Source organism: Macaca thibetana, chromosome 14, assembly GCF_024542745.1.
Source record: "Macaca thibetana thibetana isolate TM-01 chromosome 14, ASM2454274v1, whole genome shotgun sequence".
Lineage (NCBI taxonomy): Eukaryota > Metazoa > Chordata > Mammalia > Primates > Cercopithecidae > Macaca > Macaca thibetana.
The window spans coordinates 57274781-57291734 of record NC_065591.1 but is presented as its reverse complement, the minus strand read 5'-3'; the positions used below and the strand labels follow the sequence as shown (position 1 = coordinate 57291734).

Below are 16954 nucleotides of genomic sequence, written 5' to 3'. Positions count from 1 at the left end.
ACAGATTCTGTTTTACTACATCACTTTTAAATGCAGGTGTTAAGAGAGAAGGTGCAGGCAGGTCAGTCAAAGAATCTTTGGGGAAGTGGGGGAGCTTCCACTGATAACCTCCCCCTTGCAACATGCCCAGACCTAGGCAGAGGGAGCCCCATGAAGCCTTTGCCCTGACCTGTTAATGAATGCGATGAGCCCTCCTTCCCCACAAGCCCGGCCACCATCCAGCAGCCTGCGACAGAGCCAAATGCAGGTGTTGGGTCTCAGCCAAGGCCCTGCTTTGTGGCCTCCTTCCAGCCTTGCTGATGTCGTAAATGGCCTCAGGGAGGGTTAACTGGGGGAGGCAGCCCCAGGGAATAGGATCCAGGTTGTAGGGAGGGTGAGTTAGGGCTCAGAGGAATGCAAGGCAGGGAAGCATTGTTCTTTCACCCTTCACGGGGAAATAAACTGAGGCTAGGAGAAGATTAGGAGCCACAGGCTCAGAGCTAGTTCCAACCCAGGTCTTGAAGCTCCAGCATCAGTGGCCCTGCTCCTAGGATATGGCTGCCTGCCAGTTTCCCTGGGCAAATGGACGCCTGCTCCCAAGGACCACCTGGAAAGGAAAGTTGGGCACTGGGAGAGGGAAGAAGACTGTATTAGGGAGGAGGGGCCCGGGGAAGTCAAAGCTTCCACACCTGTTCTCAAAGCCCCTCTGAAGTATCCCCTCCCAGATTCCAGATCAGGTGGGTCAGAAGCACCTGGCCAAGGCAGGGGGTGGGGGGTGGTGGGGGGGAGCAAAGCTGGGGCCCTCAGAAAGCTTAACTTAGGAGCCCCAGGTTACAAATGCCTGCCCTGAACCTGTGCTGAGCACTGAGTCCAAGGGCATAAAGACCTGGGCCTTCCCTCAGGTATCTGGGGCAAGCAGGGCAGGGGCAGGACAGTCAAGAATGGGGGGGCACACAGGGTACTGGGTCTAGGGCCGGGGCACAGTAACACTAGGGCTGAGGATGGGGGGCTTTCTGAGCAGGACAAGGGCTTGCGAGGCCAGGGGTCGGCAGCCCACCTCAGGTAGTCGCGTCGGCACAGGATGAGGTTGGCCTTGGTGTAGAGGGTGGAGCCCACCTCGCCCAGGCGACAGTCACAGCAGGCACACTTGAGGCAGTCTTCGTGCCAGTACTTGTCCAATGCCTTCAGCAGATAGCGGTCCTTGATCTTGCGGTTACAGCCCGCGCAACCCTTCTGCTTCCCTTTGGGCTGAACGGAGAGCATCGGCACGCCTGCAGACGGACAGACAGACAGGAACGCAGGATGGGCCCCGTAGCTCTGGGCCTCAAGGAATATCCCCCAAGAATGAGGAGCTCACTGCTTCTCTCTGCTGCCCCCTCTAGGTTTGGGGCTCCCAGGAGCCCTCGCTTTCTCCCCAGTAACCTCTTTCCCTGGCTCTGGGTCCTGCCCTTTGGGCTGCGTGGCACAGCCTGTTTCCCTGGTCCTGTGAAGGTCCCTCCAGAGGCTGCTCTGCTCCAAGGCATGCACAGACCCCAGGCCTAGCCTCCCTGAGCTGTTCTTCCCCACCCTGGCCTCTGGCCCCTGTGCGGTCTCGCCCGGAGAAGCCTGAAGCTCGCCATGTGAAGCCACCATCGCATTGGCTCTTTCAGCAACAAGCCTAAGAAATGTAGTCTCCTCAGGCCCAGGAGATCCTCTAGAACCCCCAGATCTTTTTGCCGACTCATGTTTCTCCAGCTGAAATGCTACAGCCTCTTGGTCTATCCATGTAGAGCTGTGAAGGCATCAAGAAGGAAGTGAGACACTCTTGGGACACTCCCAGGAGGGAGCGGAGGCTCTGGGGCTCCTGGCAGGTAAGAGGGGGCAGCTGGCAGGGCCTGGCTGGGGCTCTCCTTGGGAATGCTTCATACCTCACCTGCCCTGGCCTGGGGGAGGGCAGGCTCTGAGCCTCTGGATCCTTCGTCATTCTGCCAGGATTAGGATCTCTCAGCCATCCGCACCTCCCAGCACCCATACTGGCTTCCCAACATACACACAGGCACCAAGTACAAAGGGCCCAACATGATGTTCACCACAGAGCAGAGCCTCCCATCGCAGCAGGTGAGCATGTGTGCTCACGCACACCCCTCACACACAGGCACGATGTGCAGGTGTGGGCATGAAGTGACAGAGGCATGGATTCCTATTCCCTTCTCCTGGGACCACAGGGACAGTTGAGGAGGAGATGGGGACAGATGTCGTCCGGTAGCCTGGACATCCATGTGGACCTGTGAGGCTGGGAGGGAAGTGGAGAGGACCTCAGAAGCCCTGCTGTGACTTTACAGGCCTGTGGGAGTTGCCTGAGAATCCTTGTGAAGACAGGGAGGGTGTGCATGCTCTGTTCCTGACCAAGGTGCAGGCTGGATAAGGGCCCAGCCCTCCTCACCTCCCCGGCTTTCCAACACTCCCCTGGAGTCAGTCCTCCTACTGGCCCTGTCCTCTCCAAAGGGTTCCTGCTCTCTGCAGGGCTCTGGCCTTCCTCCCATCCCCTGGTGTCCCTCCCATTCCCAGCCCTCCTCACTGCCCCCAACCCAGAGTCTGAATGGTTAGGCTGCTTCCCTTCCTTTTGCTTCCCCCCTCCTTGGGCATCAGGGGAGGACCAGCCACAAGAGGCCTTGGTCTCAGAATCCACAGATGTAAGGTCAGAAGAGCCCTCAGAGTTCTTCCAGTTAAATGTTCTCATTCTACAGATGGGGAACCTAAGGCTCAGACAGTTACAGGGCATTGAGTCAAGTTACAGCCACCATCAAGCTGGCCCCAGGGCTCCTTCCCCTCTCCTGTGCTCACTGTCAGCCCAGCTGGCTCCTCAGACTTCTCCTGGATAGGTGAGGCTGGGGAGAAGACACTCACCCACAGGCTGCAGTGCGCAGGGCCAGTGGGCTCCCTCCTCCTCCTCTGTCCAGTCGCCGCAGGGCCTGTCTGTTAGCTGGGGAGTTTGCTGCCTAATTTCCTTAATGCAGTTCTAAAGGTTAATTGGTCTGAGAGAGGGATGGGGCACAGGATGACTCTGTCCTCAGGCCTGCTTGTGTCTCTTCCAGCAGGGCCCAGCTGGCACAGAGCTCTGAAAGAGCCGAAGGAGGGCAGCTGGGGAGCAGGTACCCCTGAGAACTGAAGGGGTCTACAAGGCTCCTTCCAAGTCCTGGCCTACAGGGAGGTGTGGGGACATGGGGGAGGAGTTAAAATAGCTGGATGGGGAAATGAGGGCCTCCCAGGGTAGGACCCGGACCAGGGTAGGGCTCCATGGGCAGGACCTTTGTCCCTAGGCCCTGTGCAGGGAGCGTGCAGCCAACAGAGCTATGCATTCAAAAACCGACTGGGAAGATCTTGGGCCAGGCCCCCACTACAGCCCCTACAAGGCTCACATTCCTTTTGCTCAGCCAGGCTCATGGCAGGCCTGGCTCCCTTCCCAGCGGTCCTGAGCCCCTCCCAGGACTCTATATTTGGGTTATTACCAGAACATGGGTGAATGGCTGGAACCTCTGTACTCAGGGGAGACCCTAGCCCACTAAATTATAGCCTAGCATGAAGGGAGACAGTGAGAGAGCCCAGCACTTGAAGCAGCTGTCCCACTCTCTCTTCCATCTACCCTGGCTCTTGGACAGGCTGGTCTTCCAAGCTCGGACCCTAGCATGTTTGTCCTGGCTCCTGCAGGGCTGAGAACTCCAGCACTAGTCGACAGTCTCTCCACTGGAGGGATCTGGCACCTACAGGGCCCTGTGGAAGCCATGAGGGGTGCAGCTACCAGCTGCCACAAGTCCCCCTCCCTGCTGCCTGTGCCCAGGCTGGCCTCTGCACAGGCAGGTTACCTTAAGATCTGGACACCCCTCTTCCGGGATGCTGAACTGATTCCTGGCTCTGGAAAACTCTTATAGAAGCCACACAGCTTCTGCCAAAGTGTACCGAGGAGGCCCCAGAGCATCTAGAGACCCTTGGGTCTAGAGACCTCCTGGCAAGAAAGGCTGGCATCCTGGGGGAAGCCTGAGCCAGGACAGCACCGTGGGATGGGCCTGGGACCAGACTCCAGGTCTGCAGTCCTCTGGCTATGGGGTCCAGAGCATATCCCCCGGTCTCTCTGGGCCTAACTTCCTTCATCTGCCTGTAAGAAAAAGTGAAGCAATCCCTTGCTTCTCACAGGAGAGTGGAAGAGCTCTGGGGGGTCAAACAAAACAGTGGAGACAGCCTTCCTTCCTCATGGGGCATCCATGCTGTGTCTGCTCTCACCAGGCTGATCCAGGAGGCTTGAAAACACTGCTGGAAAGGTGGAAGGGCTTTCAGGAGGGGCTCTGCAGTCTCCTGTTCCCCAGATGGAGGGATCAGCTCCCCACAGGGTCAGGGCCCTCCCTCCTGCTCTGCCTCCCCCATTCCCACCTAGCCCCCCACCCAATCCGCCAGCTTGCCCCTCTGCAGACACCTCTTCCCTCCCTCCTTCCCCAGCCTGGCTCTGGGACCTGAGCCTCGGGCCATGCACTTTCCATTAAGGAGATAGCATCCCTTTGCTGAAGTCCATTTGGGATCCATTTTAGTGTTATCTAAAAATCAAATCTACATGGTAATCCTTTTAATGTACTCCTGACTTTAGAAAAAAATGGCTTTGCGCTCCTTCAGGAAAGGTTTTAAAGCATTACCCAGTAATTACTACTCACCCATGAAAACACTGATACTTTACAACGGATGATGTTTGCGCCGACACGCACGCCTGGGCACACACTCAGATGCATGCGCCCAACAGAATAAACGAGTCCACTCAACCCAGGGTCACCCCTAAGTCTTAGGACATGGGGGGAACGACATTGGAGGGGAAACAGGCTGAACTCCAACCCCTACCTCTAGCAGGGGGTGGAGGCAGGGCTGCTGGTGGAAGGAGGCAGCCAGGCTCAGAGAGAAGCCTCCCAGTCTGACTCATCTGGCTGCCAGACACTCACCCTCCGCTCTTTAATCTGGGGGAAAGCCAGACAGTCCAGGTGACGGGGAGGGACTGCCAGAGGTCATCCTGCCCCTCCCACTCTCTTCCTCCAGCAGGGAGGTGAAATGCCCTCATCTTCACATGGACCCCAGAGTAGTCCACTAGGCCAGACCCAAGTCCCCAGCAACTCCTGCCCACCTGTCCCAGCCCAGTTGTCCCTCAGCTCCAGCACGTGGACTTTCTGAAACTGCCAAGCCCACAGGTTCCAGTACTACCAGTGCCTCTGGTTTGGACGGCACCCTAGGGGGACACCTACCCCAGTGAGCTCCTCCAATGCCAGTCTTCCAGCCCAGAACATCGACCTCACCCAGTCCCAGGTCACTCCAGGCTCTTTCCTGTGGCTCTCCTGCTTGGAGCCACTGTAGCCACACCCTGGCAACCCTGGCAACTCCACTGGGCATCTGCAGCCCCTCCCACACGCCAGTGTGTCCTGCTTGGCACTGCTGGCTCTGCTTCCTGCAGGATCCTGGAACACAGCTCCTCTCCCTCCAGCAAATAGATCTTCTTTGCTTGTGTCCCAGGGCCTTCACTCTGTACTACTCCAGGCAGAAATGCCTTTGTCCTGCCCATGCCCACTCTCCCCAAAAGGTCAGAGTCAAGAGCGGGACTGAGGCTAAGAGTTCAGACCTTGAAATCAGAGAGCCTAGTTTCAAGTCTGGGAACTGCTCCAAGGAGCTGGGGGACCTGGATTAAATCCTCCCACCTTTCTGACTGGCATGTGTGTACTGGGGGCCACAATGGTCTCTTTCCGCTCAGAATGTGGTGAGGATAGAATGAGGTTATGCACATGAGGCCATAGCACAGAGTCTGGTGCCCAGGGCACAGTGAACAGGAACTGATAGTATTAACACTCACCCCAGGATACCATCCCTGCTCAGCACTTGCTTTCTTTTTCTTTTAACATTTTCTCTCTTGACATAATTTTGACACTCGCAAGAATAGTAGAAAAATATTAGAAAATATTAGAAATAGTAGAAAATAGTAGAAAAAATAACCTGTAAACCCTTCACCCAGATTCCCTGCATATAACATTTTACCACATTTGATTTATCCACCATCTTTCTACCTACTCCTACCAACTTACCTATAATTTTTCCCTAAATCATTTGAGAGTTGGTTTCAAACAGGAAGCCTCTATATCCCCTAATACTTCTGGTTTGCGAATGCTTTACTGAAAACAAGGACATTCTCTTATATAACCACAGTGCAATAATTGAAACCAGAAAATTATCATTGGCATAATATTATTATCTAATCTATAGACCTCATTCAGGTTTTACCAATTTCTTCAAAAATATCTTTTATGGAAAAATCCTGGGCCCTGCATCGCATTCAGTTGTCAAGTTTAGTCTACTTACATCTGGAAGAATTCCTAAACCTTTCTTTTGTGTTTCAAGACAATGGCGTTTTTGAAGAGTACAGGCCAGTCATTTCATGGAATATCTCCCAATGTGGGTTTGTCTGACACTTTTGACTGTGTGACCTTAATTCACATTTTCTCAATTTTCTTTTTTGTAAAATGGGTATGAAAAGAGTACTCATTTCAGAGTCATCATGAGGAAGAACAGAGTTAATTTATGTGATGTGCTAAGGCCTAAGGCCACAGTAAAATGTGAACTCTGATTAGTGTCGCCCTCCTCAATGTATGGGACAGGATAGTGAGAGACACTTATTTTGAGGAGCAACAAACTGATTTGATTGTTCTACTGTGGTTAAAGTCACCCTGGCACTGGCCATAGTCCAGCTTCACCCAAAGGCCAGTCTAGTGGTCAGTGCAAGTATGTGTAGAAGGAAGCCACCGTATCTGTCCAACAGGCTGTTCCAGTGACCAGCCGTGTGGGAAGCAGTTGCTGTGGCCATGCAGAGGGTGACAGTTCCAGGGCAGGACCCTCTGGCTGCTCTGGAAAGAGCCCTGGAGGCAGGTGTAGCCTTTTTTATTTTTTGAGACAGGGTCTTCCTCTATCTCTATGCTGGAGTGTAGTGATGTGGTCACAGCTCACTGTAGCCTCAACCTCCCGGCTCAAGAGATCCTCCTACCTCAGCCTCCCGTGTCGGTGGGACCACAGGCACATATCACCAAGCCAGGCTAAATTTTTGGGGGAGGAATTTTATTTTATTTTATTTTATTTTATTTTTAGAGACAAGGTCTCAACTATGTTGCCCAGGCTGGTCTCGAACTCCTGGGCTCAAGCAATTCTCCCACCTCAACTTCCCAAAGTGCTGGGGTTACAGGTGTGAATCACTGTGCATGGCCCTTGGTATTTCTCATAATCTCTCAACAAGCCTCAATACTGGTTCCAAACCAGCACCCAGGCATTCTCTGGCCTGGGCTGGGGAGACTGAGCTGCAGGCCCTCTCCAGAGCTCACACAGCACAACACAGCTGCTACTGCAGCTTTAGGGCTTCCCTTTCTCACCATGGGTACCCGAACCCTCCTCTGGGGCCAGCAGGGAGCCTGCACTGGGCAATCTGCAGGGAGAAGACAGTGACTGAGCACCTCCCAGTGCTCTGCCTCCAAGAGCTGTACCCACAACCATTATGACCCCCATTTCACAATGGGAAAACTGGGGCACAAGAAAGCTTGCTAACTGATCACAGTTAGTAGGAGAAAGAGCTGGCCTGTGAACCCTGGCAGTCTATCACTAGGGCCCAAGTACTTGACTCCTGTGCTGTGCTGCAGGGCCACTTGCCGGGGGGGGGGCGCTGTGCTGCAGGGCCGCATGCCGGGGGGAGCTGTGCTGCAGGGCCGCTTGCCAGGGGGGGCGCTGTGCTGCAGGGCCGCATGCCGGGGGGGGGGGGGCTGTGCTGCAGGGCCGCTTGCCAGGGGGGGTGCTGTGCTGCAGGGCCGCATGCCGGGGGGGGCTGTGCTGCAGGGCCGCATGCCGGGGGGTGGCTGTGCTGCAGGGCCGCATGCTGAGGGGGGCTGTGCTGCAGGGCCGCATGCTGAGGGGGGCTGTGCTGCAGGGCCGCATGCTGAGGGGTGCTGTGCTGCAGGGCCGCATGCTGAGGGGGGCTGTGCTGCAGGGCCGCATGCTGAGGGTGCTGTGCTGCAGGGCCGCATGCTGAGGGGGGCTGTGCTGCAGGGCCGCATGCTGAGGGGGGCTGTGCTGCAGGGCCGCATGCTGAGGGGGTCTGAGACCCAAGCAGGAGACTTCACAGAGATTAGGAGACACATGAAAAGCATGCAGATGCTCACCACACAGCTGCAGGACACATGCACAGCAGCACACAAATACTTCCCCATGTCCACGTGATCACACACATACACTAGGTCCATGTGAGGAGGGACTGTATCTGTTTTATTCTCCCCACAACAGTTTTATTTCAGTTCCCAGCACAGTGCTGGCATACAGTAGGTGCTCAGTAAGTTGCATGAAAATACATACCCATGCGTCTAAGCACACACATGCATGTGTATGTATTAGCACGCTTTTGGGTGCACTCATGTAAATATACACTTATGCACAGATGCGCACATATGCACAAGCAGCTGCATGCACGTTTAGTCTCTTAAAAGACTACAGTGTCAAAAAGTGGAACAGCCCTTAGAATCAAGCTCTGATTTCAACAAAACCCACAAGTAAGAGACCTGAAGATGGAAGGAATTGGAAGAGCATGAACCCTTACTGTTACCCTCATGGACCCACGTGCAACATCAGACATTACCCAGAAGTTCAGTCCCACAATCCTCATGCCTACTTCAGCTTCTGGAGGTGGGGAGACTCACTCTCTGGGTCCTGGGGGTCTGAGTCCCTATCACCTGTAAGGTGCTTTGCCCGCCTGGGCCCACACCCAGGCCTGGGAACTGCAGAGTAGGATCCCAAACCAAGCCTACCAGCAGCCCCTCCTAGGCATCAATCCTCTTTAATAAGGAAATTTGAAAGTGTAATCTAATTCTGCAGAATCTCTTTAAATCTCGTTTTCTCAGAAGTAACTTCATTTCGCACGGACACATCCAGCCTTGTGAGAAGGCCTCCATTTCACACCAGTTTTATCTCCACAATTTCTCGTCTCACTGCACTCCTATTCCAGGGCCTTGCCATGCGGCAGGCGAGGCCTGAACTAATAGCATTTCCTACTCATTTGGAATCAAAAGCCAATGAGAACAACTGTTGAAACGCGCGGCTACAGCCACCCAGAGCACGCTCGTTACCGCCCCTCTGCACACCCACTTGCAGGCAGCGTGTTCACTATGAGGATGAGGGAGAGAGGCAGGGGCTCCTGTGGCCTGCAGCTCCCCACTAGGGCAGGGAGAGGAAGGCTGAGAGGCTGGGTTCAGCCCATGGGGTGGCGGTCAGCTCAGTGGAGGGACTGGCACCTTTGACTCTGGTGCTGCTTACCCCTCAAGGGAGACTGTGAGAAGAGGCAGGGTAGTGTAGGCCCTGAGACTGTGGGCCTTGCAGACACACACCCTCGGCTAGAATTCTGGCTTTGGCACTTCCCAGCTCTGCCTCAATTTACTCACCTGCTAAATGAGGACAGCCCACTTTAAAGGATTGAGGATTAAATTGGATAATGAACATGAAGTACTTATAACAATGTTTGGCATAGTAGCATAAAGCAATTAGCTGAGAAAATTTAGGTGTATCTCATGACCCAACAATTATATTCCTAGGTATATGCCCAACAGAAATGAGAGCTTATGCCCATCAAAACAGATGCATTAAAATGTTCATTGATGTTTTCTTCTTAATAGTCCTACACTGAAAACAACACAAATGTCCATCAACAGTAAAACAAAATAAATTATGGTATATTCGTACAATGGAATAGTATGTAGCAATTAAAAAGAATGAATTACCAATACACACTACCTGGGTCAATCAGACAACATAATATTGAATGAAAGAAGCTAGACTCAAAAAGGTACATACTGTATAATTCCATTTATATGTAGTTCCCAAACAGGCAAGACTGATCTGATGTCAGAATAATGGTTACTTGGGGTGAGGTGGGGGACATATTATCAACTGAGAGAAGGACGAGGAGCCCGAGGTACTGAAAATGTCCCATGTCTTGATCTGAGTGTTCATATGGGTACATACCTGTATAAAAATTCACTGAGCTGAATATTTGAGCCTTGTGCATTTAACTGCATATATGTGATACCCAATTTTAAAAAGGAGCTGAGATGGAGATGCCCTCATCAGAGCTCTGTATGCCTTTCATAAACCCCACCATTTACTCAGCAGTCACTGTGCCAGGTGCTGGGCTAACCATCTTATAGTGTTGTCTCAGTGAATCTTCATATTAACTCTGATGCACTAAATGATTACCCCCATTTCACAGATGAGAAGACAGTGGCCTGGGAAGTTTCAGGTCATGCAAGGTCATGCAGCTAGAAGACTGCAGGGCAGAGATTGGAATCCTGGCCTGTCAGACTCCAGAGTTCAAGTTCCCATCCAGCACACGCCCAGGGCCTCCCTGCACATCCTGGATTCTCTAGTGCAGCCTGGATGCCAGATGGTGCTGGGGTCGGGACTGGGGCCATGGTTAGATCAGGGCCTGGGCTAAAACCAAGAGGGATGACTGTCCATGCAGGGCACTGTCTCTGGGTGGACCACAGGACTTTCCCACTCATCTGTTGATCCTTCAAATGCTATGACTGCTGTGGGATCCTGAAAGGGCTTCTGGGCAGAGCCAGCAAGGGGACATGGACCAGAAACTAAGTAGACAGAGGGCACAGGGCTGGGAAGGGAGCAGTGGGCCATGTAGAACTAGAGCCAAGATGTCTGCATTGCAGCTTTGAGAAGGACAAAGAAGCCTTGAGATGGCACATGTCCTCAGGAGGAGGCTGGGCTGGGGGCTCCAGATCCAGGGCTATAATGATAGCAGGAGCCTCAACCAACAGCCAGGGCCTTGTGTGTGAATGAGGGGATGGGTAGGGCGGGGAGCAGAGAGGTCCTGGAGACAGGCCCAGCTCAGGGTGAGACATTTGGAGCAGAAGAGGTCCTGGAGAGGGGACTGGTTCAGGGTGAAGTCCAGCAATGCTTGCCTGCTCTAAGTGCCAAGCTCCTCCTGCACGCTAGAGCCCATCACAGGAGGGAAGCCCTAAGGGAAGCAGTGTCCATTCGCACCCCTAGCACCTGCAGCCACCATAGTCATGTTCAACCGGATGACAGTTCAAACCACATTACCCCTTACTGAGTGCCTGCTCTGTACCAGGAACATATGCTTGTCATGACCCTGAGTGCAGAGAAATCATCAACTTGCCCAAGGGTAAAGCCACCAGTGGCCAAGCGAGGCTGCAGATCCAGGCTGCTGGCCAGGAGGCATCCATGCCCTGCCTGCTGTGTCCCAGGGCCAGAGGCAGCATCACATCATCTTTTCCTCAAGCAATGGGGAAAGTGAACTTTCACTTGGACCCAATCTGGACCCTACCAAAAGAAGACGGCTCTGAAACACTCCTTGCAGGAATACAAAACACCCCTTGTCAGGGAAAGGTTGGGTCGCTGATCCCCAGAGCCCCCCAGAGGGGCCATTTCCTGTGCAGGAGTACAAAGTGGGAAGCTTCATATGCTACATTTTTGCAGTGCGTTTTGGCGAAGAATAATCTATCCTTAGGAATACTGCATCTAAAGCCTGAACCCACCATGACATAAAGGGCCTGACGAGTTTCCACACATCCCCCACAGATCTTCCTTGTTGAGGGAAGCTGAGTCTGGTTTGGGGCAATAGAAATAGTCTAAGGGACTGTCTTAGTCTGTTCAGGCTGCCATAACAGAATACCACAGACTGGGTGGCATATAAACAATTGAAATTCATTTCTCACAGTTCTGGAGGCTGGGAAGTCCAGAGCAAGGCACCAACAGATTCCATGTCTAGTGAGAGTCGCTTCTTGGATCATTAGATGGCCATCTTCTTGCTGCATCCTCACATGGCAGAAGGGGCAAGGGAGTTCTCTGGGGTCCCTTTTAAGAAGGCACTAATCCCATTCTTGAGGGTTCTGCCCTCATGACCTAATCACCCCCAAAGGCCCCATCTCCTAACTCTATCACATTGGGTGTTGGGACTTCAACATAAGAATTTTGGGGAGGCACAAATATTCACATCATAGAGAGCTTGCAGGAAGGCCTGGATGTGATTCTGGAGCAGGTGTGATGCAGTCTGCTCTCACAGCCTCACATAATTTTCTATGGTTCTTTAGTGGGGGAAATTTAGAAACATCAGAAGCTGCATGTGCTCACTGGAGTTTGTCACTTGGAATGAGACTTACGTTAATTGCATCGTTATCTGTAATGTGTTCACCTTCTCCAGGATGGGTATTGGCATTTTCTTTCCATTCTTTGGTTGTCTTTAGAGTCTCAGACATAGCTCAAAAGCAACAGGTCCAAAGCAGGATTCCTGATTTCTTCCCCAAATCTCGCCCCTGTACCCTCGCCCAGACTTCCTCCCTCCCACACCATCATCCACCCAGTGCTCTGGCCAGAAACTCAGTGTCGTCCTCAGACTTCCATCCTCCTCACCCTTTTCCCTGCCAACTCTTGCTCCTCATCCCACCTGCATCCTCCATTTCCACAGCCATCACAGTCTCTCGACGCACTATGAGCATAGCATGATGTCTGGTACCCATAGCCCATTCTTCACACGGCAGCTGGAGGGATCTTCCAGATAAACCAGGGCAGGTCACTGCTCAACTTGGAACCCTTTCATAACATCCAATGGCCTGAGAATAACATCCAGATTCTTCATCCAGCCTGTAACATCCTCATGTGGTCTGGTGTCTGCCTTCCCCTCGCACACTGTGCTCCAGCCACACTCCAAACTCCTTCCTGCCTCAGGGCCTTTGCACATGCTATTACTGTCCCAGAACACCCTTCCCTGCCTCTGCCTCTGCATATACTTGGCTCCTTCTCATCTTCAAGCTTCAGCTTAAATGTTAACTCCTCAGAGAAGCCTTTCTTGACCTCCTTATTTCCTTATTTAAATGAGCTCCCCACACTTCAGTAATTTCCTTCTGAGTTTTTCATCACAATTTGTCATTGTTTTAACTTTTCTGTGAGTTTCCAAAAAAAAACTCTGATTGGGTACTCTCCTAAGAACAAAAGCCCCATGAAGGCTGTTCTTGGGGCCCTACATGTCTTGTCCACTATTGTGTTCCCACTGTTGAGCCCCACAGCAGTCATTGTTTAGCCATCAGTTCAATTCATGCATGAAGAGACTGGATTCTATCCAGATATTACTGGCAAGAGTCTGCTGGCCAGAGTGGGCCAATTCAGATAGGCAGGGCCGCCAGAGATGGAGCCTTAATCAGGCTTGTTGCTGCCCCTGTGCCACACCCCCTAGGTACCTGTAGCTATGTGGCCCTAACGAACAAAGCAGATTCAACCACAGCAGCTCCTGGGTCATGGCTGCCACAATCCAGGCTTTTGAGAAGCCATCCCAGGGCTCCAGCTGAGGCACGACAGCTCTCATGCAAATATAAACCCTTTATCTTTTAGATAAAAGAGGAGCAAAAACACATCCTCCAGCCCCTGCCTCCACTGCGAGCCTCCCTTTACACATAAATACCCATCTCAACCCTCAGGAGTACCAGGTGTCTCTGTAATTCCACCCCTGGCACAGACCTAGCCTTCCCAACTCCCTACCTGAGGGTCTTCTTGGCTTACAAAAATGACTACTCTTCCCTGTCAGCATAGTCTGAGTCTCCAGGGGCCAGTGGGAGAAAGCGGCCCTTGGAGTTTGCTACAGAAAAGCCCCAGGCCCAAGCCTTTCTCGATCTGTAGCCTCCACCAACCCCCATCCCATCCTGGGCTGCTAGAGCCAGCCCCTAGGTTCCTTAACAGAATGCCGCTTGAAACTGCACAGCTGTGGGGACCGGTGGAGAAGCATCTGGAATCTGTGTTCTCCTGACAGCAACTCAGCTGCTCCCTGGGCACCCTCAAAGCCCGCGTCACCCATCTAATGAAACAGGGCTCCCAGGAGGCCTGCAATCTCCACAGAGGAGGAGGACATGGACTCTCAGACGAGTCTCAATTTCACAGCATCAGGGACGTGAGCACCAGCGCGCTGAACCAGAAAACGAGAGTCTGGCAGGAGCTGCAGACACACCGCGAGCACCAGGGGATGGGAGATTAGGGCCCTTCAAAATCAATTTTGAATTCAAACTTTTAAATGCGTTCTCCAGGCACAAAGAGGGGACCCTCCCAGCAAGCTGAGCCTAGGCAGCTGCTGGGTCCTGCTTCCTTCTTGAAGCTGCCAGAGCCCATCTGCCAGCCACTGGGCTGGGTGAGGGGAGGAAGGGCTGGGGGTTAGGAGGGAGACTCCAGGCCCCACCCCCAGGAGCAGCAGGGATGGGAACCCCTTTGGCTGTGGCTGAGACAGCACTGCCTCTGGGATGCCTGCCTGAGGCATTGCCCCAGGGCTTCCTGTTGAAGCCCTGGGGGTTGCTTCAGCACTTCTTTGCAGACCTGGATAAGAGAGAGAGGCTGAAAGCAAGGCCCACGTGGGCCAGATCTCCCTTCAGCCTCCCGCATGACTGAGGAGGCTCAGGGAGCAACCGTGGATGAAGCCATTTAGAATATGAGCTTTGGAATCAGACAGGTTGGGATCTGTATCCTAGACCAGCCATGGGCTCCCAGGCAGAAGATCCTTGTTCAGAAGCGAATGTCTCTTCTGGAAACCTGGTGGGAGAAAGCCTGCTGTGTGTCTTGCAGTGCAGCCCCTGTAAAGTGAGAGTGGTCTGAAGCCCCCAAGTGCAAAGGGAAAATGTCATCCTGTGTGAGAGTCAGCAGGGTGGGCCAGCCGCTGGGCAAGCTGGTGTGGCCGCAGGCCGCATTGTCCACAGCACAGAGTCTGCAGCCAGGGAGCTGACAGCCGTGCTGTCTGTCATCCGTCAGACCACGTCTGGAGTACAAGTACTGCCTGGGCCCTGCACCCAGGTGAGGTGGACAAGGAGGCACAGGGCAGTGGGCCTCACCAAGCCAGAACAGACTGCTCTAGCCAAACCCTTGAGAAGGCCCCAGGCCTGCAGTAGGAAGGCCTTTGGAGGCATGAGCCCACAGAGGATGTTCCTGGCAGCTTCGGCTGCAGCCTCCCACTCCTGCCTGGGTCCCTGTTGAGCCCCATTTGTGCCTCCCAGCCTATCATTAGCTCACAGTGCGTGCATTCACCATCTCTGGGTGGGGAAGCTGGTCTATGACAAGACTCTTTGAGATCACTGATTCCCTCAGCCCCAGCCCCAGAGTTTTCCAAACCCCTGGCTAGCTCCCAACTTTAAGCCATACTCCTGACACATAAACATGAATGAGTGTGAACCACCCTGGGGGTAAGAGACAACAGAATGCAGCCACCAAGGCCTCGGGCCTGCAGGGGCTTTATAGGGAGCCCTTTCTGGAATAAGGAGCACCAGGAAAGGAGGCTGGGGTCACCAGATCACATATAGGAGAGGAGGCAGGGACTCCCCAGCCCCTCCCAGCCCCTCCCAGCCCCCAGCTTGGGAGTGGGCTGCTGGCTTTGCAAGGAAATTACCACATGGACCTGATAATGCTCCTCTTAGTTACAGCATAAACTGTGGCAATAAAGCGTACCTGGGGAATGTTTAGAGAAAGCACTAATGATTTCTTCCCTAGTGGTTAATAAATTCACTTCCAGATCAATTTGTTCGCGATAGAGCCCTGTGAGCAGAACCCGCAAGGCGGGCACAGCCGAGTGTGTCTTTTTCAGTATAAATGATTTATTACGATGATTAGCGGCACATAAACAATTTAAAATACAATGCTAATTAGTTTGGGGAAGAAAGGAGGGGAAAAGCCACACTGCCTCTCTCCCCATTATGTTCTACTTCCCTAAGTGTGTACTTTTTAATTAAATCCAAATGTCACAATAAATTTAAAGTGTTTTATTACCGCTCGGGCTAACTGAGGCAGTCACGCAAGCCCCCCTCTCAGGCATCTGCAGGCTGGCCTGGGGGTAAGGGCTGGGGGCACCAGCAGAGCTTGTCCACAAACTCCCAACATGGGAAATCTCTTGAGAACCCTGGGAACCCCTCGCGGTTTTCAGCAGCACCAGGTCAGAAAACACTGGGCCTTCCCAGGGGACTCTCCACCTTCTGCTCACCTTCCTGGCCAGCCCGAGTGAGGTCTCCTCCTTAAAGCTTGCTCTGACCAGCCCAGAAGCCAGCCACTTCTCCCCAACAGTCCCACAGTACCCTGCATCCTCTTCACTCCTCCTCGTGTGCCCTATAAACTTCTACCAGCTACTTTCTATGTGCCTGGCATCATGCCCAGCACTTCATGTACAGCATCTTCCCAAGTCCTTGTTGCAGTGCTATAAGTTATAATTATTGCTTCCATTTTGTGGATGGGGAAACTGAGGCTCAGAGAGGTGGAACAACTTAACTAAAGTCACACAGCTAAAAACGGACTTTTGTAGCATCCTTTTCTCTCCTATAGCATGCTCTGCTTCAGAGCCTACAACTGGCCATGTCTGGGCCCTGCTTTGCTTAGAGACACATCTGAGGCAAGGGTTCAGGCCAGGGACTTGGACTCTGGTAAGTCTGGGTTCAAGTTCAGGCTCTGCCATCGACCCACATTGTGAACTCAGTCAAGTCATTTAGCCTCTCTGAGTTTCGGCTTCCTCATCAGCAAAACTAGAGCAATAACATTCAACTTGCAGGGCTGAAGAATGAAAGTACCTGAAGTAAGCAGAAGTCCTTTGCTATCCATGACATGCTATGCAAGTAGTAATTTTATTATTATTATTATTTTTGAGACAGAGTCTTGCTCTGTCACCCATGCTGGAGTGCAGTGGCGGAATCTCAGCTTACTGCAAGCTCTGCCTCTAGGGTTCATGCCATTCTCCTGCCTCAGCGTCCCGAAGAGCTGGGACTATAGGCATGTGCCACCATGCCTGGCTAATTTTTTGTATTTTCAGTAGAGATGGGGTTTCACCGTGTTAGCCAGGATGGTCTCGATCTCCTGACCCTGTGATCCACCTGCCTCGGCCTCCCAAAGTGCTGGGATTACAGGCATGAGC

The 16954-nt window shown here is 52.9% G+C and overlaps 2 protein-coding genes across 11 annotated transcripts in view; one reads left to right on the top strand and one right to left on the bottom strand.

The window, feature by feature from the left end:
• RPL27A (ribosomal protein L27a) overlaps positions 1–16954 on the top strand; it is a 1008958-nt gene that overhangs the window by 535769 nt on the left and 456235 nt on the right. The window lies entirely within an intron of this gene.
• LMO1 (LIM domain only 1) overlaps positions 1–16954 on the bottom strand; it is a 44813-nt gene that overhangs the window by 5018 nt on the left and 22841 nt on the right. For 5 of the 6 annotated variants that reach the window (XM_050756477.1, XM_050756476.1, XM_050756475.1 and 2 more), the window contains one exon: positions 1037–1250. In XM_050756477.1, the coding sequence (XP_050612434.1) occupies positions 1037–1250 (214 nt within the window). Of the gene's footprint in view, positions 1–1036; positions 1251–5234; positions 5559–16954 lie in introns of those variants that run through there. The other variant, XM_050756473.1, reaches the window with a different exon arrangement.